This window comes from Schistocerca cancellata, chromosome 2 (genome assembly GCF_023864275.1).
Source record: "Schistocerca cancellata isolate TAMUIC-IGC-003103 chromosome 2, iqSchCanc2.1, whole genome shotgun sequence".
NCBI lineage: Eukaryota > Metazoa > Arthropoda > Insecta > Orthoptera > Acrididae > Schistocerca > Schistocerca cancellata.
This window is the reverse complement of record NC_064627.1, coordinates 109524951-109552378: the sequence shown is the minus strand read 5'-3', so window position 1 is coordinate 109552378 and position 27428 is coordinate 109524951. Positions and strand designations below refer to the sequence as shown.

General features: G+C 42.3%; 1 protein-coding gene across 1 annotated transcript in view; it reads right to left on the bottom strand.

Annotated features, from left to right (window-relative positions):
- Positions 1-23899, bottom strand: part of LOC126151317 (uncharacterized) — a 30566-nt gene extending 6667 nt beyond the window's left edge. The window contains exons 1-2 of the mRNA XM_049915933.1: positions 23834-23899; positions 20290-21013 (exon numbers count right to left, since the gene is read on the bottom strand). Coding sequence (XP_049771890.1) covers positions 20290-21013; positions 23834-23845 — 736 coding nt within the window. The 5' untranslated portion in view covers positions 23846-23899. The remainder of the gene's footprint in view (positions 1-20289; positions 21014-23833) is intronic.
- Between the last annotated feature and the right edge of the window lie 3529 nt (positions 23900-27428).

Below are 27428 nucleotides of genomic sequence, written 5' to 3'. Positions count from 1 at the left end.
CGCATCCGTGTTTGGTGACATCGCGGTGAACGCACATTGGAAGCGTGTATTTGTCATCGCCATACTGGCGTATCACCCGGCGTGATTGTATGAGATGCCATTGGTTACACGTCTCGGTCACCTCTTTGAATATTGGACGTTAGAATTTAGATGTGTTACGCCCTGGCTCTACCCTTCATTCGATCCCTGGGAAACCCTAATTTTCAGCAAGATAATGCACGACCGCATGTTGCAGGTCCTGTACGGGCCTTTCTGGATACAGAAAGTGTTCGACTGCTGCCCTGACCAGCACATTCGCCACATCTCTTACCAACTGAAAACGTCTGATCAATGGTGGCCGAGCAACTGGCTCGTCACAATACGCCAGTCACTACTCTTGATGAACTCGTGTTGAAGCTGCAAGGGCAGCTGTACCTGTACACGCAACCCAAACTCTGTTTGATTAAATGCTCAGGCGTATGATGACCGTTATTACGGCCAGAGGTGGTTGCTCTGGGTACTGATTTCTCAGGACTTATGCACCCAAATTGCGTGAAAATGTAATGAAATGTCAGTTCTTGTATAATATATTTGTCCAATGAATACCGGTTTATCATCCGCATTTCTTCCTGGTGTAGCAATTTTAATGGCCAGTAGTGTATATCACAGAGAACATCTAACCCTCTGATCATGCTGACCTACCGTGTCCGCGTCAAACTGAACTAACCAAACACGACTCACGACTGGCCCTCACAGCCTTACTCCCGCCAGTACTACGTCTCCTACCTTCCGAAGTTCCAAACCTGACAGAAGCTCTCCTGCGAACCTGGAAGACTAGCACTTCTGGAATAAAGGATATTTCGGAGATATGGCTTAGCTAAATCCTTTCTTCCAGAAGTGCCAGTCTTCCAGGTTCACAGGAGAGCTTCTGTCAAGTTTGGAACTTTGGAAGGTAGGAGACGATCTGCTGGCCGAAGCAGAGCTGTGAGGGGGGGAGGGGGTTGATAAGTCGTTTTTCGGTAACTCAGTGGTAGAGCATTTGCCCTTGAAAGGCAACAGTCCCGAGTTCAAGTCTCGGTCTGGACCACAATATTAACCTGTTATGAAGTTTCAACAAGAAATGTGTTATGACACCAGTGTTATGACAGTTTACAGACATTTAAAGATCGAATTTCAGGGAAGAGCGTTGACAAAATGCACTAATCTAAAAGGGAGTGTGTAGAATAAAGACAGCACTCTTTTACGTAAAAAACCCTTTCACTGCCAGACCGAGAAATTTTCGCTTTGCCTTAGACAGCAAATTGGCTATATGATAGCGACAAATTGTAGATTCGTCACTGAATCGGAGTCCAGATCGACGCAACAACAGGTTCCTTATGTTCAGAGGATGCGTCTGCAACATCTTGTAGCCATTCGCTGGATTCACAGCTCAGCAAATGACAACTTGAAAAACATCCAGATCACTAAAAGTACACGTCGGTAAGTCTTCTACACTTGCTCCGTCTTCGTATTCAGTAACTTCTTCGTATTCAGTAACTTGCAGGAATGAGTTTTTATTAACATTTTAAAGTCTATATATAGTATGGACGACACCTTCTGTTATGTTTATCCTTACCATTTTATCTGCATTCAATTTCAGTGATACATTATACCAGCTTTAAGCCCCTGAATAAATATGTCATAGGTCGCAACTGTACGAAATGCAGTATCAAACTATCTATAGTTACTTTTAAAATTTATCATACATTATCTCCATGAAATTAAAGCAATTCCAGTTTGCGACTGTAAAATGCTGAAACCTTAATGAAAGACGAGAGGTATGGATAGTGTCTAACTACATATTCGTAATTATTGCACTAAAACAAGACAGCCTACGACTTAGGTATATTATTAGGAAAGACACACAAAGTGATTAAATGTACATGGGACCAATGTTTTGGGTGTAGAACTATACTGGGATAAATCAACATCAGGAGGGAAGCGGGAGACCTCTTGTGTCAGTGACAAAATAGTTCAGATGATGTGAGGTAGTTAAATTGTTTAATACTATGGTAAAATCTGTCATTGTAATGTGGAGACGTTATTTGTTCTATAATACATTACTCGAGGCTATCAGCTATAGACCTCTCACTGTGCCTAACTACCATAACATGGGAATTAGTAAGATGTGTTGCTAACATACAGTAACACCAGCCGTCCAATGATGTGAGCAGATACCAAACAGTCGGTTACTTTCTTTATTTTTCAGATAACTTGGGCTAATGCCACAGGATAAACAGCTGCCACACACTGTATCCGGCTGCATTCCCGAAAATTATTTGAACATTTAATACGCTGGGAGGAACTCAAGTTTCACGGTTTTTCTTATGTGACACTGTTATAAAAAGTAGGACAATTACTCAGTCACTCGTGTTTCATATTTCATTCTAGGTATATTAAATTTGCCCATGCATATGCTACTGCAAACCAACTGTTTGTGTGATCTTGGAACATGATGTTACGAAAAGGTGACTTACATAGGAAAATTTACTAGAAAATTGTACGCCTTCAGAGATACATGCAAAAAGAACTAACATTATATATTGCCCAAGCGTGCCTTGTGTGGTAAAAGGGCTTACAAGTAACTGATTTTGCAGCATTTTTTTTCACTCAATAGATCTCACAATTTTTGTGAAGGTAAATCAAGGCTGTTTTAATTTCAAGTTTAAAATAAATGTTGTAAACTATGAACCCAAAATTAATAAAATTTATATGTTTTATAGTCTTCCGGAGGGAAAGCAAAAGTGTAAAAGAAGAGCTTTCTAAACCATTTACGTGAAAAGATCAAGCTGCCTAAGATGTGGAAGGAATTTTGTCGGGACGAAATATCTTGACTACTAGAGTACCGCCCGCTTCGAGCAAAACTAATGAATCGAATGACACAAAAGTTAAAGAAAGTGCGCGATACAAATTGGCCATTTTAAGATCCTGCATCGATAGTACAGTTTGTAGGGCCAGCCCAGTGCTAGGGTCACGCCCAATGCGGTTAGCTCGGTGGCCAGGCCAGCAATAGTAGGTTTGTAATACTTCTGGCACACCTCTAACGCTCCAATATTGTGTAGTTCAGTAGGCAATAGGAATAACTTGTAGTTCCTGATAGAGAAATAACGTAGTCAGCTTGCCCGTTAGAACAACAAAGAAACATTACTGTATATATCATGCTGCGTGTGAAATTGTAGTGAACTGCAGGACTCACTAATCATTTAGGTGGTGGGTTTGAGTTGTATGGTTATAAATAAACTGAACAACCATTTTGCTAAATTTTACTTGTCTAGCACGTGTCTACAACAGAACACTGCAGTTGTCCAAAATGTTCGAAATATCGCGGAATCGATTTCTCACCCTGCACTTAAGAGAATCGTCCTCACAAAAATGTGGAATGTGTTGCATAGAAATTTATAAGTCTTGCGTTGATCGTATAGCATACCTGCAGACAAAATTTTAACATGATCTGTGTATCTGAGAGGGGACCATTTTACGTGGAATGGAGCAAGTGTATGACCATCACGCTATTCTAGAAAACGTAAAAAACACATTACTCATAATCTAAAGACCTTTATATAGTGATTTATATGGAACATCATCGTATTTATTTGAAAGTCACTCAAGTAGCTAGGTATCCACGTCAGCTAGTTGACGAGCTCTCCCAGATTTTGTATTAGAGAAAAGCACATACTACTCTCAAGTCCACTTGCCAATTTCACTTTCCAAAAGCTCTGATTCATAACAAAGCGACTTCTTTCAACGTCTAACATTCTTCGAACATGAGCTAAAATTCTATCAACAGACAGATTCTCGGAAGAACGCCACGAATAATAGAACTGTTTTATTCTTAATCTGAAACCACAGAGGCTTCTTGGAGTCGAAACTATTCCGAATCGGAATGTTATTCCGTAGTGATAAATAAATGGAGTGGTACATCACTAAAACACGACTGCTGTGGATTCACCCGTCTTTCTGCAAGCAGTGTTTCTATAGCCACAAGGTGGAGTAGACGTCGCCATAAATTGACATGAACGTTTCAGTGGCTTTCTCACCTACAGCAAACTAACTTAACAACCTTCATATTCTGTTGGTGACAATAGTTAGCTACTAATGTACGAGTTCAACGACTAAGTCAGATGATGTTGATCAAGGTTCGCTGAGCTTTACAGTGGCTCTTATTTATCTCTTTCAGAAATTTTTGATAATTTTCCTTAGGATAGAACAAGGTTTGGTTCCATTACAGTTAAAAATAAGCTGTATGATCTTACCGCTTAGTAGAATAGGGCGAAATGATGTCCTGTGCCTTCGAAAGAGAAAAATCCATAAAAACCAATTACTTCTGTACGGTAAATTTGTAACCTAACGTACACATCTTATTGTCTTTCAGTTTTCTTAACTGAGTATTCAGTAATGATGTGCTCTATTATAGTACTGGTCTAGGGGCATAACAGATCAGTGACCCTAAGATTGGTAGGTGTGTAGAGCGAAACTCCTTACAACCCAAACGGGCCATACTAGCAATCTTTCACTTTCGTGGGAAGGTAGCAGTCGTAGCAAGTACAATGTCTTCCTCTTCCGTTTGTTTACACGTGGTAATATATTCACTCGGGTGACATTCACACGAGACAACTGGAAGCAGACTTCGAGCTATCAAAGAAACTCTAATAGATTTTTTTCCAATTTTCGTGTGCGTAACCGAATTATGCGTCAAAGTGGCACGCAAACAATTTGAAAAGTGATGATTAATTGGGAAAAATTTGGAATTCCGACACAGTATTTGAGAAACAGAATATCAATATTAGCTTTGTATCAACAATGTAGGAAAGGGAGGTCGGAGAAGGTTCATAATTGAAAAGAACAAGTTTTTTATTTTTTGAGTTAGAGGACATAGCTGAAAATTTTGTCTTAGAGAAAAGAACTACTCTCAAGTTCACATTGCAGATCATTATTACTAAACATGACAGTTAAGTTTATGAACAGTCAACGATCCAAAGCAGAACTAAGGTTTTCACGTATGGACTAGATAACCAGTTTCTGATACAGTTTATGAGCGAACAGAGGCAACCGTGAAGACGCGAAGGCGAGACGAAAATGAATTTCAAAAATTCACTAAGTTTATTATTTCTAACATAAACTTTACATGTAAATTAACTTGAAAGTAAAAGTAAATAAATAAAAATTCAGTATTCATTTAATGCTGGTGGTCTGAGGAATATTTCATTCGATTAAGTTAGTACAGAACAGAGCAGTAAAATCTGTCTACGAAACACTCGCTGAATGGGGTAGTCATTCTTGTCAAAGTATTAATTTTTGACACAACAAGGTGCTTTTACAGTTGCGTTCATCTGAACTGCAAACTTTCTGGAAATAGACCTCTTTTATTTACCATGCCAGCATCAGATACATCAAATAATTTTCAGAAACATTTTTGAGGAAAAGATGAACTCCAGAAACACGTTTCCGACTACATGAATTTGTTTCCAAAAGGTTGATCTGGAATTAGTGTTAATAAATTCCAAATTGGAATTCATTATGGAAAAGTCGAAGAACAGTTGGATCAAGTCGATATGTACTGGGTCCTCGATTTCGTTGGAAATAATCTGAGAGAACATCAGCGTAGAGAGATCATCCTGAAGTTTCGTAATTAACTACGATTCTTCTTATTGACGCGCCATCTCGGGAAATATATTTTCGTGCTCCAGTCGCTACCGTATTCAGCATGCAAGGTGGATATCGAAGCACGGTTCTTCTCCCAGGCTGTAAAACGTGAACTGTGGTTTAAGAAACTGAAAAATCATTCATAATATATACAGGATGAGTCACCTAACGTTACCGCTGGATATATTTCGTAAACCACATCAAATACTGACGAACTGATTCCACAGACCGAACGTGAGGAGAGGGGCTAGTGTAATTGTTTAATACAAACCATACAAAAATGCACGGAAGTATGTTTTTTAACACAAACCTACGTTTTTTTTAAATGGAAACACGCTAGTTTTGTTCGCACATCTGAACATATAAACAAATACGTAATCAGTGCCGTTTGTTGCATTATAAAATGTTAATTACATCCGGAGATATTGTAATGTAAAATTGACGCTTGAAACCTCCGACTTTCAGTTGCGTGTTGTAACAAACACGGGCCACGGTCGGCGAGCAGCATCTGCAGGGACATGTTTACGATGACGACCGTGTTTACGAGTGTAGCTGTAGTGCACTGTTGTGGTTTGGTCTAGCTGTCGCAGTGTCCGCATGTAACGCTTGCTGGTATTGTTATTCTGCATTCGTCTCCGCACGCAGACCAACTGTAGTACACCGTGTTACCAGACATCTGTGATAGTGTAGTGTTGTAGGAACTGTAACCATGGTGTATTCGAACTCCGAAAAGGCGGAGATGATACTCATCTATGGCGAGTGTCGACGAAATGCCGCTGAAGCCTGCAGGGTGTATGCAGAACGGTACCCGGACAGAGAGCATCCAACGTGCCGCACATTGAGTAACACGTACCGCCAACTTTATGCAAAAGGTATGGTCGTAGCACGCAAACGGGTCCGTAACAGGCCCGTCACAGGAGAAGCGGATGCAGTTGGTGTGTTAGCTGCTGTTGCCATGAACCCACACATGAGTACACGGGACATTGCGAGAGCCGGTGGACTGAGTCAAAGTAGTGTCATGCGCATACTGCATCGTCACCGCTTTCACCCGTTTCATGTGCCGCAATCATCGAGTGCAATTCTTTCAATGGGCATTAACAGAGAATGCGTTGCAGCTCTACCTGTTTACCGATGAAGCGGGTTTCACAAACTACGGGGCAGCGAATCTACGGAACATGCATTACTGGTCCGTGGACAATCCTCGCTGGCTCAGACAGGTAGAGCGACAGCGATCGTGGACTGTAAATGTATGATGCGGAATCATTGGCGACCACCTCATTGGTCCTCACTTCACTGCAGGGGCCCAAACAGTTGCAACATACATCGCGTTTCTACAGAATGATCTGCCAACGTTGCTCGAAAATGTCCCACTGGAAACGCGTCGACGTATGTATCGATGACATGCCTCGCTCAGGCCCCCCAGGGTCTACTACTGCAGTGAATGACCGCTACCTACGGATTATGGCTCGGAGGAACCCTTACAGCAACACCACCATGTTGAATAATGCTTTTCGTGCAGACACAGGTCGTCGTGTTACAACTCAGACTGTGCGCAATAGGCTGCAAGATGCGCAACTTCACTCCCGACATCAATGGCTAGGTCCATTGCATCGTAGCCTTCCAGTACTGGCTGTGGTAAAAGTCTACCTAAGTAGGTAGATTACCGTCGCTTTGACATGTCCTCCCGCTCCTGCAAGCTACCGTCTGTAGTAATTGGTTTCTTAAATTCGTGTGGTCCACGAAATTACTGGCCCCTGTGAGTTATTGCTGAGTATTAATCATTTCTAGCGGAAGGTTTTAACGAACCGGCAGAAATTTGAACGCACCGGATAACGCATTTATTTTGAACCACTACAGAAGGCACCTATACAGGGCTTAATAGGCAGTATATAGCTTTTATTTGCTTTCATGACCTATATTTCGACTGTGGTACTGACTGCCACCTATTCTTTATGATGGAAGGAGTAAATAATCAGTCGAGAGTAGACATTAATTGATATTTATTCAGTACCGATGGTATTTCAACAACTAGTCGTGTTTCTCTTGCAATGTACATCATCAAAACCGGTCTCTAGTTAACATGGTTCAGCTTCGCCACGTAATTATGGAACGGGACCGAGGAGCGCAGACCTGGCTTCAATGTAATTTTATACAACCGCACAATTATACCTAAACCCTCGGTTATTACATTCAGTGGCTATAGATTACTCAGAACAAGTTTCGCAAAGACACTACAAGCTAAACTAGGTCAGCGTGGAAGGGTATTTTGCAAATCTTTATCAAATCAGTGGACATTAAAATCTGATACTTTTCCTAGTGGCACGAGTATTTTACTTAAAGCACAACATCGCCAACAAATCAGATCGTTATGGGGGTGCACAAGAAACATCACTTCAATGCTGTTCAACCCACATGGCCAATTTTCAGTAGGCAACAGAAACCCAGAAAAATATGGACACATACGATTACTCCTTCCCTATTTACACTAGCTCACTATCGTATGATTATTCATCGTGTTTAATATATTTTCAGACCGAAACTACAATTTATCAATGCGGCGGTTGCTCCAACCGACCACGTGGCGCGAGAGCAAGTTCACAAAGAAAACATATGGAAAATAAATAAAAATCCCCAAAATATTACTGTAAATGGAAGAACAGATTAAAATACATTGAATGAGTGAATTTCCGTTAAGCAAAGAGCAATAACGTGACCGTGTGCTTAAAGCACATGGTGCGTTGCCTGAACAAGGCACTAACGCAAGGTCTCCTGAAATTCGAGTAAATTAAGAAAATTCATTTCTTTATGGGGTTCAGTGGTAATTTCGCACCTGATTTCAACATCTGGACTTCATTACAGAGCAGATTTCAGACACTCTAATACCTATGTTAACATTACCAAAACGAGAGCTGCGGCTCTATGTCTGTCCAGCACCACGACCCAGGAACAAGACTCTTCCAACCGAATTCGCCTAACCGTTCAGCTTACAAACGTGGTGGGGGTGGCGCGCTAACCTGACAGAGCCAATTCGCGCACCTACGTCTCATCTTTGCCCTGACCTGCAAACTTGGTCTCTGCTAAACTTGTTCACGCTTGGGGGGTTGGTACTACCCTACTCCAGAACGACCATCCATTCAGTGTTACAATCTGTGCTTAAAGCTTTCTGCTAGTTCACACACTCACTCATTTACACAGTCCAGGCCGCACAAAGGAAAGGAACATGGGAAACGTGGTACACTACAGAAAAAAATTCAATAAATAACACTGTTTAGTCCATTCTCTCCTTTTGGACACCAACTGAGGTATTACCTGCAAGAGAAGAATCTCTTGCTAATAATATCTGCGTGCTAGCAATTTAATAAAACTTTGGAACGATACAACAAGTTCCGTTTCACCATCTTTGCAACCACGACACCATGCATCGCGGTACAGATGGGCCCAACAACATGCCGAACGGACCGCTCAGGGTTGGTATCACGTTCCCTTCACCTATAAGTATCGCTTATGCTTTCAACCAGACAATCGACGGAAACGTGTTTGGAGGCAACCCGGTCAGTTTGGACGCCTTAGACACACTGTCCAGTGAGTGCAGAAAGGTGGAGGTTCCTTGATGTTTTGGGTGGTATTATGTGGACCGACGGACGCCGCTGGTGGTCATGGAACGCGCCTAACGGCTGTACGATACGCGAATGCCATCCTCCGACCGATAGTGCAACCATATCGGCAGCATATTTTCGAAGCATTCGTTTTCATTAACGACATTCCGTGCCCCCAATCGTGCATATCTTGTGAATCACTTCCTTCAGGATAACGACGTCGCTCGACTAGAGTGGCCTGCATGTTCTCCAGACATGAACCCTATCGAACATGCCTGGAATGGATTGAAAAGGGCTGTTTATGGACGACGTGACCCACCAACCACACTGATCGATTTACTCCGAATCGCCGTTGAGGAGTGGGACAATCTGGATCAACATTGCCTTGATGAACTTGTGGACGGTATGCCACGAAGAATACAGGCATGCATCAATGCAGGAGGACGTACTACTGGGTATTAGAGGTACCGCTGTGTACAGAAATCTGGACCACCGCCTCTGAAGGTCTCGTTGTATGTTAGTACAACATGCAATGTGTGGTTTTCATGAGCAGTAGAAAGGGCGGAAATAGTGTTTATGTTGATCTCTATTCGAATTTTCTATAGAGATACCGGAACTCTCGGAACCGAGGTGATGGAACACCTTTTTTGTTGTGTGCATTTGTTATAAAACTCTCAACTGCTGTCGATACTATTTCTTGGAATTCTAGCCACGTCTAGTCTGCCCTTACACTGTCAGTAACAGTGGCTATGAGAACTGAGTGCCACACAGTGAAGAAAAACATACAGCAAGCCTTCATCAAAGAGTGCAATACCTTCCAGCAAGGATGTCGGAAACACAACAAAAATCACCATGTACTGCGAAGAAGACAGAAAAGGTTGAACATTTTGCCTCAGGTAACGCTAAAATATTTTGTCACTTTATTTCACGATCTTAATAAATCATCATGTTTGAATATATTTATTTTGGAAAAAAAATGTCAGTATACGACTTAAGTCGCAATTTTGTGTTGAATGGGAATGAAGCTAACTATCAAAAATAATTATCTCTTGGAGTAACAGAATACAGTAATTATTTTTATCGGTTGAGCGTGTCTCTGCATGAAAATAAAATTACGCCATAACAACTTTAAGGTGAAGTGAAATATAGGAAAAATATCGTGAACCTAAAGGCTTTTGCAATCCTTCCACTTTACACCACATTAGCAACTTAAGTGTCTGGGACACTCCCCCGTTGGTCGCACGATGTCCAACAGGGTCCATCTTATTTCCAAAATTTGAAACTTCATTTCTCTTATCCCAATTTGCTTCCATTGTTCGAAACAATGAGTTGTGCACAATTTGAGCTCAATAATAAATTGTACAGAAGTAGCTGACTGATCAATAAGTTACTTAATTTCAACTTAATTATAATATTATTGTATTAACTTTAATAATAAATTATATAAAGCTATTTTGTACAGTGTTTGTGAAGCAAATATGACGAGATATATTTCGATATAAAAATTCTTATTCTTTAATTCTGTCTCTCTTTATGCCCTTAAAATATATGGCGATACTCAGATAAAACAGAAATATAACCTGCTATTGTTTCTCCTGTACAATAGATTTAGTAGTAATCGTACATTATGTTGACACTACTTGAATAAATAGCGTTGACGAAATCATTTTCAGCCAGTGAACAGAATCTGTCTTTAGGAGTTCATCACTTAAACTGAAACCTAAGAAAAATACTTGTGTTTTATAAGAAACAAACTTTTTAATCTGATTATTGATAAGTTTTGGGAACTGATTGATTACTACTTCAGTCCTTGCAATATTTTCGTGCTGGTTGTGGCTAACCATTCAATGCACTGATCATTTCCATTTTTGATACTAAAGACTAATTAGGATCAACAATGCTTTAGACGACAAAGCATGGTATACAGGGTGAGTCACCTAAAATTACCGCTGGGTATATTCGTAAACCACATCAAATACTGACGAACCGATTCCACAGACCGAACGTGAGGAGAGGGGCTAGTGTAATTGTTTAATATAAGCCATAAAAAATTCACGGAGGTATGTTTTTTAACACAGACCTACGTTTTTTTAAATGGAACGCCGTTAGTTTTGTTAGCACATCTGAACATATAAACAAATACGTAATCAGTGCCGTTTGTTGCATTGTAAAATGTTAATTACATCCGGAGATATTGTAACCTAAAGTTGACGCTTGAGTACCACTCCTCCGCTGTTCGATCGTGTATATCGGAGAGCACCGAATTACGTAGGGATCCTAAGGGAACGGTGATGGACCTTAGGTACAGAAGAGACTGGAACAGCACATTACGTCCACATGCTAACACCTTTTTATTGGTCTTTTTCACTGACGCACATGTACATTACCACAAGGGGTGAGGTACACGTACACACGTGGTTTCAGTTTTCAATTACGGAGTGGAATAGAGTGTATCCCGACATGTCAGGCCAATAGATGTTCAATATGGTGGCCATCATTTGCTGCACACAACTACAATCTCTAGCGTAATGAATGTCGTACACGCCGCAGTACATCTGGTGTAATGTCGCCGCAGGCTGCCACAATACGTTGTTTCATATCCTCTGGGGTTGTAGGCACATCACGGTACACATTCTCCTTTAACGTACCCCACAGAAAGAAGTCCAGGGGTGTAAGATCAGGAGGACGGGCTGGCCAATTTGCCAATTTATGCGTCCTCAACGACCTATGAAACGCCCGTCGAACATCCTGTCAAGGGTCAGCCTAGTGTTAATTGCGGTATGTGCAGGTGCACCATCATGCTGATGCTAATTGCTCTTTGCTTAACGGAAATTCACTCATTCAATGTATTTTAATCTGTTTTTCCATTTACAGTAATATTTTGGGGATTTTTATTTATTTTCCATATGTTTTCTTTGTGAACTTGCTCTCGCGCCACGTGGTCGGTTGGAGCAACCGCCGCATTGATAAATTGTAGTTTCGGTCTGAAAATATATTAAACACGATGAATAATCATACGATAGTGAGCTAGTGTAAAATAGGGAAGGAATAATCGTATGTGTCCATATTTTTCTGGGTTTCTGTTGCCTACTGAAAATTGGCCATGTGGGTTGAACAGCATTGAAGTGATGTTTCTTATGCACCCCCATAACGATTTGATTTGTTGGCGATGTTGTGCTTTAAGTAAAATACTCGTGCCACTAGGAAAAGTATCAGATTTTAATGTCCACTGATTTGATAAAGATTTGCGAAATACCCTTCCACGCTGACCTAGTTTAGCTTGTAGTGTCTTTGCGAAACATGTTCTGAGTAATCTATAGCCACTGAATGTAATAACCGAGGGTTTAGGTATAATTGTGCGGTTGTATAAAATTACATTGAAGCCAGGTCTGCGCTCCTCTGTCCCGTTCCATAATTACGTGGCGAAATTGAACCATGTTAACTAGAGACCGGTTTTGATGATGTACATTGCAAGAGAAACACGGCTAGTTGTTGAAATACCATCGGTACTGAATAAATATCAATTAATGTCTACTCTCGACTGATTATTTACTCCTTCCATCATAAAGAATAGGTGGCAGTCAGTACCACAGTCGAATTATAGGTCATGAAAGCAAATAAAAGCTATATACTGCCTATTAAGCCCTGTATAGGTGCCTTCTGTAGTGGTTCAAAATAAATGCGTTATCCGGAGCGTTCAAATTTCTGCCGGTTCGTTAAAACCTTCCGCTAGAAATGATTAATACTCAGCAATAACTCACAGGGGCCAGTAATTTCGTGGACCACACGAATTTAAGAAACCAATTACTACAGACGGTAGCTTGCAGGAGCGGTAGGACATGTCAAAGCGACGGTAATCTACCTACTTAGGTAGACTTTTACCACAGCCAGTACTGGAAGGCTACGTTGCAATGGACCTCGCCATTGACGTCGGGAGTGAAGTTGCGCATCTTGCAGCCTATTGCGCACAGTCTGAGTTGTAACACGACGACCTGTGTCTGCACGAAAAGCATTATTCAACATGGTGGTGTTGCTGTAAGGGTTCCTCCGAGCCATAATCCGTAGGTATCGGTCATTCACTGCAGTAGTAGACCCTGGGGGGCCTGAGCGAGGCATGTCATCGATAGTTGCTGTCTCTCTGCATCTCCGCTATGTCCGAACAACATCGCTGTGGTTCATTTTGAGACGCCAGAACACTTTGTTGTTGAGAGCCTTCCCGGCACAAAGTAACAATGCGGACGCGATCGAACCGGGTTTTTTAACGTGTAGATATGGTTGAACTATGGAGAACACGAGCCGTGAACCTCCTTGCTAATGGAATGACTGGAAACGATCGTCTGTCGGACCCCCTCCGTCCAATAGCCGCTGCTCGTGCATGGTTGTTTACATCTTTATGCGGGTTTAGTGACATCTCTGAACAGTCAAAGGGACTGTGTCTGTGATACAATACCCACAGTCAACGTCTACCTTCAGGAGTTCTGGGAACCGGGGTGATACAAAACTTTTTTTGATGTGTGTAAATTAACAAACTACCAAGCGGATATCCCGTGGTATACGAAACAGATCAGAACCCTGTTGCAGAAACAACGTAAAAAACATTCTAAATTTAAACGGATGCAAAATCCCCAAGATTAGCAATCCTTTACAAAAAGCACGAAATTTAGCGCTGAGTGCGAGGTGCTTATAATACATTCTACAACGAAACTTTGTCTCGAAACCTGGCAGAAACGAAGAGATTCTGGTCGTACGTGAAGTATGCTAGTGTCATGACACAATCAATACCTTGTCTCAGCGATAGCAATGGAAATACTATCGATGATAGTTCTTCTAGCGCATAGTTACTAAACAGAGCCTTCCGAAAGTCTTTCACCAAGGAAAACGAAGTAAATATTCCAGAATTCGAATCATGAATGGCTGCCAACATAAGTAACTTAGGTATTCTCGGAGTAGTGAAGCAACCTCAATCACTAATAAAACCAAGTCTCCAGGTGCAGACTGTGTCTTTCAGAGTATGCTGATGCAGTAGCTTCCTATGTCATGGTCCACGTGTCGTAACCGTCACTTGTGCGTTATGTATTTCCCGTCGAGTAAGGACAAATTTTTTGAGATTGGGGGGGCCTTTTTTGAGAGTCGAGGGGCCTTTTTTGAGAGTCGAGGGGCCTGGTATTGACGAATAAATACGTGCATGCATGTCCCGAGGAACTTTGTATCGTACTTCTTAATAAAATAGGCACTGCTCTTTCGTACTTATTTACCAATAACAGTTCGTCAACTCAATAAATGTGTTCTCCCCGGACGGGAACATACCTAACGTACGAACGCAAGTTGTGATACGCAGGTGACGATAAATGGAAGGTTAGGTCCGGCCGTGATTCGTGCACGGATGGCCGAAGCGGTTAAGGCGACCGTTCGCGTAAATCTAAAAATCCGGATTTACGTCCCGGTCCAGCACAGATTTTCAGTATCATGATTTCTATACAACCGACGCTGATTCATATTCACAGTTTCGAATTCCTGCATTTATTGACAGCTGTAGTCACAGCAGTGCCTGTTCCTTCAGCCATGTACGCGTGTCCGAAGGAATATTGGATCGTACTTCCCAGTAACACTGGACTGCTCTTTCGTATTTCAGAATAGAACTGAAGAGATAATGTATGCGCTGCCAGATGGGAGAAGTCTGCGCTGTGCACCGAACTCTCAATCTTTACCGAATTTGTAACTAACTTTCGAACAATTACCACTTTATCAGGGTCTGAGAAAACCTACACACGTCAGAAAAGCGTGCTCGTGCAGATTTACAGCGTCTTCAGCATTTTCTGTTTGTATTGTAGTAAGGGTGGCCTTTTTTTCCACTGAATTAATAGTTTCATAACAGCTTTTTATCTGTTCTTGCACTGAAAGGACTCTACAAGCGATTTTATTGATTAGAAACAAAAATTAATAATTTCACCTAAACCATCAGAAAATGCTTTCCATGCTATGGATATGTCTTCTTTAACGTGCTAGAAAGGCTAGAAGAAGTTGTCATAAACTCCAACTGCGGCATAGTTTATTATTATTATTATGTGCGATTGGACCCATACGGATCACGCAAAGCTTTTCCGATTCAATTTTTTAATTCTCCAAACTTCTCTCATTCTTTCCCCATGAACTCTCTTTCTTTCCTCTGTCCATTTTGTCCCCTGTCTCTTGAAAAATTCATTCTCGGGTTGTACTTTCCAACTATTGATTTTTTGCCTGTATACATTTCTGTTTATAACTTCTGAAGAATTTATTTGTGCATTTGCTAGATCTCTTTTGGTTTCTTTTATCCAGGGTATGGTTTTCAATTTTTCAATGTATATTAAAATTTTGTGGGAGAGTCTGGGTGTTGGGAGTCTGTGGTATGACCGTAAAATTTTAGTCTTCTTTTCCGGATGTCTGCGGCGAGGTTAGATAATTTTTTTGTAGTTTTCCGAGACTGTAACCTGTATCCGTCTTCAGTTCTTTTTGGGCCAAGAATCTTTCTGATAATTTTGCGTTCCTCTTTCAGGATGCCTTCCAGGTCGCCTTTTCTATGGAGTGTGAGTGTTTCGCTCGCATATAGTGCTTCGGGCTTGATTACTGTATTGTAGTGTCGTATTTTTGAGTGAATGGAGAGACACTTTTTATTGTAGATGTTGTGGGTTTTCCAGTATGCTCTTTTCAGTTTTTGCAGTCGAACTTTTTGTGCAGTTTTCTCTCCCCCTGTGGGTTCTAGGACCTCGCCTAAGTATTTAAAGAATGGAACTCTCTCAATTTGTCCATATTTTGTAGTCAGTTTTTGAGTTTCAGATTTTGAGCAGATGAATTTGGTTTTTTGGAAGGAAATTTGTAGCCCAACTTTTTCGGCGCATTCTTTGAGAATGTCTATCTGTTTAATTGCTGTGGTCTCGTTTTCTGCTAGAATGGCCACGTCATCTGCAAATGCCAAGCATGAAATTTTAATACCATCTTTCGATCTTCCTAGTTGTATAGGCTTCCAGTAATTTTGATTCTTCAGTTCTTTTTCCCATTCTCGGATGACTTTGTCTAACACAAGGTTGAAGAGGAGTGGGGACAAGCCGTCACCTTGTCTGACGCCGGTTTTGATCAGGAAGGGCTCTGATATTTCACCCAGGAATTTTATCTTAGAAGTTGTGTTTGTGAGAGTTTCTTTGATAAGGTTTAGGGTTTTCGGATCGAGTCCTAGCTCCTCAAGGATAATAAAGAGAGATTACCTATCGATTAAATCATAAGCCTTTGCGAAATCAACAAAGGAACAAATGATCGGACTGTTTCTGACTGCTTTGTATTTTAGTGTTGTCTTCAAATTGAAAATTTGTTCTGCATAGGATCGGTGAGGGCGAAAGCCAGCTTGGTATTCACCAATACTGTGTTCGAGTTGTTCTTGTGTTCGTTGAAGAAGACAAGCTGAGAGGATTTTATAAGTGACTTGGAGAAGGGAGATTCCTCGATAGTTGTTTATATCTGCCATGTCTCCCTTTTTACGCAGTGGATGAATTAGGGCGCATTTCCAATCTTCTGGTAGTTTTTCTGTCTGCCAAATGTCTGTGATGATTTGAGTGAGTTCTTCGAGGGAATTTGGTCCAAGATTTTTAAGTAGTTCTGCAGTGATATTATCTTCTCCGGATGCCTTGTTGTTTTTCAGTCTGTGAATATGTCTTTGGATCTCCTCTAGTGTAGGTGGTGGGGATTCTGGATTTGTGTAGACAGCAGTTTCTTGAGGGAATCTTGAAGAAGGTTCAGGGCAACTGAGGAGTCCGGAAAAGTATCTCGCCAGCTCCTCACAGTTTTCCCGATTTGTGAGCGCTAGTTTTCCATCTGGTTTTCTGAAACATAGATTTCGTGAGCCGTATCCATTGATTCTCCCAGCAAAGGTCTTATAGAAGTCTCGTACATTATAGTTACGGAAATTTTCTTCAATAGACTCACACTGTTCCTTGAGGTACTTCCTCTTGACTTGGCTGATTGTTTTTGCCACTTGTCTTCTGGTGTTGTGGAAGTGATCTAGATTTTCTGGGGATTTTTTACTGTTATACTTCAGAAAGGCTTTCTTTCTTTCTTCCAGCTCTTTTTCAAATCCAGAGTCCCACCAGGGGTGTTTTGTGTTCTTTTTCAATGGGATCAGTTCTTTTGCCTTCTTTGTAATTTTTGTTCGAAATTTTTCCCAAGAGTCAGCTGGTTCCTTTTCCCACTCCTCCTTCAGATTGGTTTCTTTGATTGTTCGTGTGTCAAATTTCATCATGTGTGTTTTCTTCGGATAGAATTTTTTTGGGGTGAATTTCACTTTAATGCGTGTTAAGTAGTGGTCTGAGTCAATGTTCGCCCCTCTGCGGACTTGGACATCATGGATCTCTTTCTGTACGAAATAGGAGACGGCAATGTGGTCAATCTGATCGCCGATCTCTTGTATGGGGGACCTCCAGGTCTTTTGTTTTCTAGGTTTTTTTCTCATTTTATTTTCTTGGCATAGTTCAATAAATCTCAGTCCGTTTCTGTTGGTGAATCTGTGTGCTGGATATTTTCCTACAGTTTTTTGGTGTTCTTTCTCTCTGCCGATTTGTGCATTGAAATCTCCCATTAAGATTTTGATATCATCCCGGGGAATTTTGGCCATGACATCTTCAAGTTTAGTCCAGAATTTTTCAGTTTGTAGTTGGCGTTTTTTGTTGTCTATGTTTGTGGGTGCATGAACATTTATCAATGTGTATTTCTTGTTGGCGCACTGGATGCGCATGGTCATGAGGCGATTATTTATGGAAGAGACCTCTCTAATTGAGCCTAATATATTTCTGTGCACCGCAAATGCCATGCCCAGGAGTGGCGTACCATTGGCAATTCGTTTGTCAGTCTTGCTCTTGAAGATGCGATAGTTTCCATAGTCTATTGTATTTTCATCCGTGAATCTAGTTTCTTGTAACGCTAAGATCTTAATTTTTTGTTGGTCTAGCTCTGTTACTAAGTTGTGTAATTTTCCAGGTTGAATTAGGGTCTGAATGTTAAAGGTACCAATGTACATGGGAACCTTGGGACGAAGTTTGCTTGAGAACTCTGATCGTGATGGCCCGGGTTCCCCAGAATCCGAAAACCCAGTTGTCGTCTGTCGACGAGTGGATTGGTTACCACCTGGGGTAATTCTGTCATTACTCTCACGAATCGTGATAGCTTGTAAGTTTTGGTCCAGTGTTTCCACTGGGTGTTTAGAACCAGGGATTGTCAGTTCCTGGAGCATATAATACAGCCGCACCTACTAGATGGACAGACGCTGACCTCGCTGCCGCTCGACTCGAGTACAGACGCATTGAGGATTTGGAATGTGAGATTTTTTTTCAAGGTTTTCTCCTATAGATCCGCCGTGTTCTGCGTTAACAGGGTCACCTCGTGTAGGATGTGGCTCTTCACCACGCACGGACGGTCTTGGACGTAGCTTCCTCAGAGGCAAAGGTCTTGCATACCTCCTCAGCTCATCCCTGGGGTGGTGAGGACCAGTACTGAGTCAACCCGAAGCAAAGGTGCTACTTCTACCAACCACCTTGACCCCGGCATAGTTTATTAGTTTTTACTTCCTACGCCTGTTATATCAAGTGAAAGCCCTGAATGATACTACTCATCGTTTAGATTTTTGATTATTTTACACAGTGTTGATCTTGATTATTAATACACCGCTGAGATATCAAGTGAAAGCCCTGAATGATACTACTCATCGTTTAGATTTTTGATTATTTTACACAGTGTTGATCTTGATTATTAATACACCGCTGAGAAAAAAATTGAGAACTGGAGAAAGCCGGAGTTGCTTATCACAATGTCACAATCAAATACAAAATATTACTGACGGAAGAAATATTTTGTCCCAGGCTCCTACACACTGTGATTCTGTAATGAAACTGGCTGTAGGGTTAAGCCTGTGTGAAATTAACTTCAACCGTGAAGAGATAATCGTCGAAACCTCGAGGTTCCGCTCTGAACTGACGCGACAGTACGCGAATGTTTTATAGAATTCCAGTGCTAGCTTTTGTTTAAAGGTAACACATTCAAACTTCCCGTAAATTAATCCTGAATTTCTGAATCAAACATGGTAAATTAGTAATAATGTCTATGAAAGTGGTACCACAAAAGTCTAATGAAGGGTCATGAAATACGTTCCTCAATCCATTTGAACATCTGTGTATAGTGAACTACTCTTGAACTGTAGTCGTGACGGTCGGTAAATATAGCATCCAGAAATACTTTGTCCATGAGAATGAGTTATGTTGTGGGAGGTACTCTTTCGCTTAATGGGTATGACAAAATTACACTGACAAAGCCCACTGCATGGCAGTGGAAGCAGAGCCAAACATTCTAGACAGAAAAACGTGACGGCGAAGTATAGGTAATTCCTGACATCGTTACATGCGCTTAAACGTATTGAATCTACGAAACTAATACTCCTCGTAAGAATAAAACCTTTCATGTCTCTGTCACTAGGACTACTTATTGATGGTTTATATTATAACCTAGAAACTGTTGCCTAATAGAAAGACTGCATTTATTGGTGTCGTTCCCCCCCCCCCCCCCCCCAAGTTATGGTGCTTCGTGAACAGACATAGTTCCACAGTGTGTATGTTCATCGCATTTGGTAAAACACATTCAACTGCATATCACGTTATCTCCAATTGAAATCACTCAGAACATGGCTTTAAGTACTGAAGAATTAGTATAGTCAGGTTTATCAATACAATTGACTATTTATTTCTGTGCATTGGCTTGGTTACCAACACACAACTGCAGCTCACCATCCAAGGACAATGAATGTACTGATTTTCAAAGGTGGAACACACCACCTAAAGTGCGAAACCGAATACTTCTTTCAACAGGGTTTGTACCATTAAAGACAAAAGTAATTTAAACAGAATGTATTTCGTGCATCTCATTTATTTTCTGCTATACATACATATGTAAAGCATAAAGACTGAATCTCTGGTGTCGTGTTTCGTTTGAGATGTTGGGGTCAGCTGCTGATGTTAGTGGCTGTATTTCCCGTAGCCTCCATAGCCTCCAGAGATACCCCCAGCGTAGCCACCACCGTAGCCACCACCGTAGCCACCACCGTAGCCACCGCCGATGGCACCACCGTAGCCTCCTCCGTAGCCTCCACCGTAGCCTCCACCATAGCCTCCACCGTAGCCTCCACCAATTCCGCCACCGTAGCCGCCTCCGAGACCTCCGCCGACACCAGCTCCGCCTCCCACGACTACAGGTACCGGCTGGTTGACGACGACGGGCTGTGGTACTGGTACAGGGACTGGGCTAGGGACATTCACGGGTACTGGGACTGGCCTCTGCACGGGGACAGGGTACGGCTGTGGGACGGGCACTGGTACCGGCCTGTTGACTGGCACCGTGACAGGAACCCTGACTGGTACTGGGACAGTACGCTGCACTGGTACTGGGTACGGGACAGGGACCTGCTTGGTGATGGCAATGTTGGTGACGCGAGCGCCTCCAACAGCAGAGGCGATGCCGCCTCCATAGCCGCCTCCATAGCCGCCTCCAAAGCCGCCTCCATAACCACCAGCATAGCCACCCCCGTATCCACCACTGATGCCGCCGCTGCTGTAGCTGCTGGCGCCGATGCCGTGGTCGATGGTCGATCCGTACCCACCGCCGCCATAGCTACCCAGGGAGCCAATCAGCCCACGCTTTTCTACTTGCTTCTCCTCGGCCAGAGCCAGTCCGAACAGCAACACGCACACCTGCAAGAAACATTAAAGCAAGCACCGCCAATGTAACTTTGTAATGGTTTACATACTCATATAGTGAGAGACTCTGTTCTGTTTCCTTGAACTACCTGATATGAGTGTTAGTATCTCATTTATAAATGTGGAACCAGAAGACAAGTAAAATATATAATAGCTTGCACATTAGGAAAATAGCAGGATACATATTCCCAATAATCGTTAAAGAAAGTTAAGTCGTGTATTGAGCATTTCCAGTGGAGCTATTTTTTACCTTCCACAGTAGCTGATTTTCAGCGCGTCTGATTGCCGTATATTGGATGTGTGTATGTTTCCTGAAAATATAATGTACTTTTCCTGGGCTGGAGATTTATACAGACTTGTTAGGAAACTCAGAAACGGGTTTAGTTTTCGAATATCACTACGAGACGGAGTTCGATACTATATCGATTCCATAGACAAGGCTAAAGAGCGGCTAGTCGACATTTCGCATTCTACTGAGGCTGATCTAGGAATAAGTTTATAGTTTACTTGTCAGTATCATTTTTGTAGCCGTTTGGTAATTGGTTAATAGTACCACCGACGTTTTTTTTTTTTTTTTTGCTACTTGCCAAATGTAAACCAACAGCAGAGAATAATCAGATTATGAATAATCATTGTCTTCAAATGATTTGTGCCACTCCAATGGATATACCGCACAGCGGAAGTAACTCATTTCTCTCAAGTGAAGTCTCTTAACCGAGTTGCCAGGTAACGCTGTGGCGCATATCGTATGATGGCTTCTTTGGGGTTTTCAATCAGCCCCGAGGCTGAAAACACGGACAGTCCATTGCAGTGGGCACTCCCTACTGATGTTGTGCCCTGCAAGTATTTGCAGACTCATGACTGACTGAAAACACTACAGAAGTGACTACTAAAGCTATCCAATATAGTGAAAATCATGCACCAAAGGGTTAATATCAATTAACCATTCAGCGTCTGACTGCTTAAGACGCTGTAAGTGTATTTATTAGATAACTAATAACAACATAATGCTCCTTTTGCAATAGGACATCATCTGTAAGGCTTCGAGAATAGTAGTTAGACAGGAAGGACTGGAGAGATATTGAAACAAGAATGCGATAGGCGAAACTAAAGGCAAATAGAACATTCTCTTCCAAATGATGCAATTCAGAACTGGTATAAATTGAAGTATAGCAATGTGATCAAATATGCTGTTCTGTTACAAGCTTCAAGAATAGAAAATTTGAAAAAAAAAGAAACGGGAGGAAAAGTAAAACAGAAAATACTGTTACGAAAAGTGGGTACTTAGAAAAAGGCACTCACAACTACGTAATCGAACTCTATAGCTGACGGAGATGATATCTCAGGGAAAAGTATTTTGAAGTTATCAAAAGCAGAAGTCAAGTTTGAGGGACAGTTGTTTCTTCAGGTAGAAAAATTGTGGAGGAGGATATTAGGGTTTAATGTCCCGCCGACGACGAGGTCATTAGAGTTGGAGCACAAGCCCGAATTAGGGAAGGACGGTGAAAAAACAGGCCGTGTCGTTCTCGAAGGATCGAACCTAGCGCTAGCCTTATCCATTTATGGAAACCAAAGAGGGATTCGAACTGCGATCCTCCTGAATAAGAGTCCACCTGACTCGGTGTCTATAAAGAAAAATGTTTTTATTTTGCCAATACATACCACTTGTTTCCATTTTTATTTCGAAAACGTACGCAGTGTGTTGTCAGACTTCACAAAGAAGTTACGCAATAGGGAACACTATTAGACAGACTTGATAACTAACACTGCTTTTGGTAAGACACATAACTACCTGTATACGACTTCCGATTTCATCAATATTTAGTCTTTTAGAGTCTGTAACACTTGGTTTCAAATACCGCGACCTGGGATCGAAAAATGGGTAGTAAATTTTTAAGAAAATAAAATATTTCCGTAAGTAGATCTGACTATTAATTCTATATTACTTGACTATTGTGATTATTTAATTGATGTTATTTGGTTACTGTAATCTCACTGCGGAAAACATACACACACACACACACACACACACACACACACACACACATACGCGCGCGCACACACACACACACACACACACACACACACACACACACACACTCACACAACACACATATACATAGACGCAAATGTTATACACGTATAATCGCCATTTCTCGTCGTCATGATAAGTCGTGAGAGAGAGTTTATCTCCCTTGCTCTCTATACTTTTTCGAAGCAGCTTGGATTTCTATGAGCCTAATACCTTCAGAAGAGTATCTCGTTGGATGTTTACGACGAATGATTTCTTTGAACTATTCCCAGTTTGCCCTGTAATTATCTTCGATTACGTGAGTGAGATCAACGAAAATTTCACTGCAGTGGAGATTGTGTTATCACTCTGAAACGGTGACAGAAAATGAAAGTTAAGTTTAATTTTTACTTCCTAAATGGTTGAAGGTACATGATATTATCGGCATAGCGTACTGATGGTAGCAATGCCGTAATTGCCTAATGATATTAGTTGCAATGGAATCACTAGCCAAAACAAATTTTCAGGATTAAATATATCGCCAAATTACTAGTGTACCCAAAAATGTCAATTTAGGGGGTTTTACTACAATCTCTTGAAAATGACAACACTACTGAAACTGTGCAGAAGTGAAGAACCCAGAATGAAAGCGTATTTTAATCCTCCTAACTGCAGTCAAAGTGGCAGGCAATTGTCGTGCAGAAAGATACCATGAGAATACGACAGTTACAAATGAACGCACTAAGTAGCCCCGGAGCACTTAACAAAATGGAAACAGGAGTGCGGCACAGCTGGGTGCTTACCAGGATCCTCATTGCCGCTGCTGGAGATGGTAGACTGCGAGCAGGCAATGACTGATGCTGCCGAGACGTTCCTCCGTGGTTTATATACACTACGCTCACCACCCCTCTCCACTTCCCTCCACCGCGCGCGTGGGTTTCGAAGTGTAACGCACTCTCTAGAGCGTAGAGCCTTCCTTCGCCATGCGGGAGAAGCCGTTGGAGATTACGATGAGAATTCTCCTCTGACTCTTTACGTAATGCTGCGGGTAGGTCTAGTGGCAGAAAGTCACTGGAAGGGTTGTGCATTTGAGGTTGTGCTGCCCGAATGTTCCGATGTAATGTGTGAATGTAGATACGATATCTGGACAGTCCGTTACAGACAGATGTATAGTGAGCATGGCACGTCCGTTAATCGACTGAGAACTTGAGGTAGTAATCGGTGCAACACGGCAATGGTCACAGCACGTAGGAGATTAGATATCGGGTTTGCAGGGTCAACATCTGCAATATCCCACACACATAAACCTCTGCACAGAACGAACATAAGTGCTTAGTTGACAGCTGTAAAGCCATACGCGACATTTGAGTGTATACTGTAACTCACATCGCGAGAGTATAGTGTGACTCACATCGCAGCTAATTTGAATGTGGGGCGTCAGTAACGCATTTCGTCCCAGACTACCTTTAGAAGAATGCACAGCATACGCTACAGCAACATACAGGGTGTTTCAAAAATGACCGGTATATTTGAAACGGCAATAAAAACTAAACGAGCAGCGATAGAAATACACCGTTTGTTGCAATATGCTTGAGACAACAGTACATTTTCAGGCAGACAAACTTTCGAAATTACAGTAGTTACAATTTTCAACTACAGATGGCGCTGCGGTCTGGGAAACTCTATAGTACGATATTTTCCACATATCCACCATGCGTAGCAATAATATGGCGTAGTCTCTGAATGAAATTACCCGAAACCTTTGACAACGTGTCTGGCGGAATGGCTTCACATGCAGATGAGATGTACTGCTTCAGCTGTTCAATTGTTTCTGGATTCTGGCGGTATACCTGGTCTTTCAAGTGTCCCCACAGAAAGAAGTCACAGGGGTTCATGTCTGGCGAATAGGGAGGCCAATCCACGCCGCCTCCTGTATGTTTCGGATAGCCCAAAGCAATCACACGATCATCGAAATATTCATTCAGGAAATTAAAGATATCGGCCGTGCGATGTGGCCGGGCACCATCTTGCATAAACCACGAGGTGTTCGCAGTGTCGTCTAAGGCAGTTTGTACCGCCACAAATTCACGAAGAATGTCCAGATAGCGTGATGCAGTAATCGTTTCGGATCTGAAAAATGGGCCAATGATTCCTTTGGAAGAAATGGCGGCCCAGACCAGTACTTTTTGAGGATGCAGGGACGATGGGACTGCAACATGGGGCTTTTCGGTTCCGCATATGCGCCAGTTCTGTTTATTGACGAAGCCGTCCAGGTAAAAATAAGCTTCGTCAGTAAACCAAATGCTGCCCACATGCATATCGCCGTCATCAATCCTGTGCACTATATCGTTAGCGAATGTCTCTCGTGCAGCAATGGTAGCGGCGCTGAGGGGTTGCCGCATTTGAATTTTGTATGGATAGAGGTGTAAACTCTGGCGCGTGAGACGATACGTGGACGTTGGCGTCATTTGGACCGCAGCTGCAACACGGCGAATGGAAACCCGATGCCGCTGTTGGATTACCTGCTGCACTAGCTGCACGTTGCCCTCTGTGGTTACCGTACGCGGTCGCCCTACCTTTCCAGTACGTTCATCCGTCACGTTCCCAGTCCGTTGAAATTTTTCAAACAGATCCTTTATTGTATCGCTTTTAGGCCCTTTGGTTACATTAAACCTCCGTTGAAAACTTCGTCTTGTTACAACAACACTGTGTTCTAGGCGGTGGAATTCCAACACCAGAAAAATCCTCTGTTCTAAGGAATAAACCATGTTGTCCACAGCACACTTGCACTTTGTGAACAGCACACGCTTACAGCAGAAAGACGACGTACAGAATGGCGCACCCACAGACTGCGTTGTCTTCTAAATCTTTCACATCACTTGCAGCGCCATCTGTTGTCGAAAATTGTAACTACTGTAATTTCGAAAGTTTGTCCGCCTGAAAATGTACTGTTGTCCCAAGCATATTGGAACAAACGGTGTATTTCTATCGCTGCTCGTTTAGTTTTTATTGCCGTTTCAAATATACCGGTCATTTTTGAAACACCCTGTAAGTGCTTAGTTGACAGCCGTAAAGCCATACGCGACATTTGAGTGTATACTGTAACTCACATCGCGAATGTATAGTGTGACTCACATCGCAGCCAATTTGAATGTGGGGCGTCAGTAACGCATGCCGACCCAGACTACCTTTAGAAGAATGCACAGCATACGCTACAGCAACTGATGCCCGATATCACGTGCAATGCCTTCCACAGTGTTCAGATATGGCTCGGAGCACTATGGGACTTAACAGCTGTGGTCATCAGTCCCCTAGAACTTAGAACTACTTAAACCTAACTGACCTAAGGGCATCACACACATCCATTCCCGAGGCAGGACTCGAACCCGCGACTGTAGCAGTCGCGCGGTTCCGGACTGAAGCGACAAGAACCGCTCGAACTTCGCGGCCGGCTTCCACAGTGTCTGTAGTAACAGTTATTGCAGATAACGATGATGGTCCTCACCATTATCGCATGAAGAATAAATGCAATTTCACATCACCTGTTTGAAATCAGAATGACTCGTGGTTACGTGAATTGTTTGAAGCCATATTGAGCTACACATTCTTTCACAAACGCTTACAAAAATTTAAAAACGAAGCTAAGGTTACAAGGTGTGGAGCATATGTTGGAATTAGAGAAGTAAGAGAGAGAGGAGAGATATGCAGGCACAGCTATAAATAATTAGCCTTACATGACTTACAAATTTACAGAATAAAAATCCGCTTCACTTGCATGTTATTTTCTTCGTTTATTTCACTACCGGATTCGAACCTGCCCCAAATAATTATGAGAACGTAAATGTGTGAAGGTCGGGCCATGTCATTCAAAACACCTCCGTCAAACAGACGCTTGGGAGCGTAGGACAGCCACTACTTCGCGATGTCAAGGCGAGCGCCGTGAATGCTGACCCCGCTCTCCCGTGCGTTTATTTGACCTGAGTGTGTTGGCCCATGAATGACTGGAGCAACCGGCACACATTTATGTTCTCATAATTATTTGGTAGCGCTTGAAGATGATGAAACTCAAATCTTCGAAACCGGTCGTAGAATAAATTAAGAAAATTACTTGCAACCGAAAAAAAAACTTAATTCCTCCCGAACAGGCCATGAAGGCCCAACGGTACCTACCAGTCGCCGTGTCATCCTCAGCTCATAGGTGTCACTGGATGCGGATGTAGAGGGGCATGTGGTCAGCACACCGCTCTCGCGCCCGTATGTCAGTCTCCGCGACTTCTCAGTCAGGTAGCTCCTCAGTTTGCCTCACATGGGCTGAGTGCACCCCGCTTACCAAGGCGCTCGGCAGACCGGATGGTCACCCATCCAAGTGCTAGCCCAGCCCGACAGCGCTTAACTTCG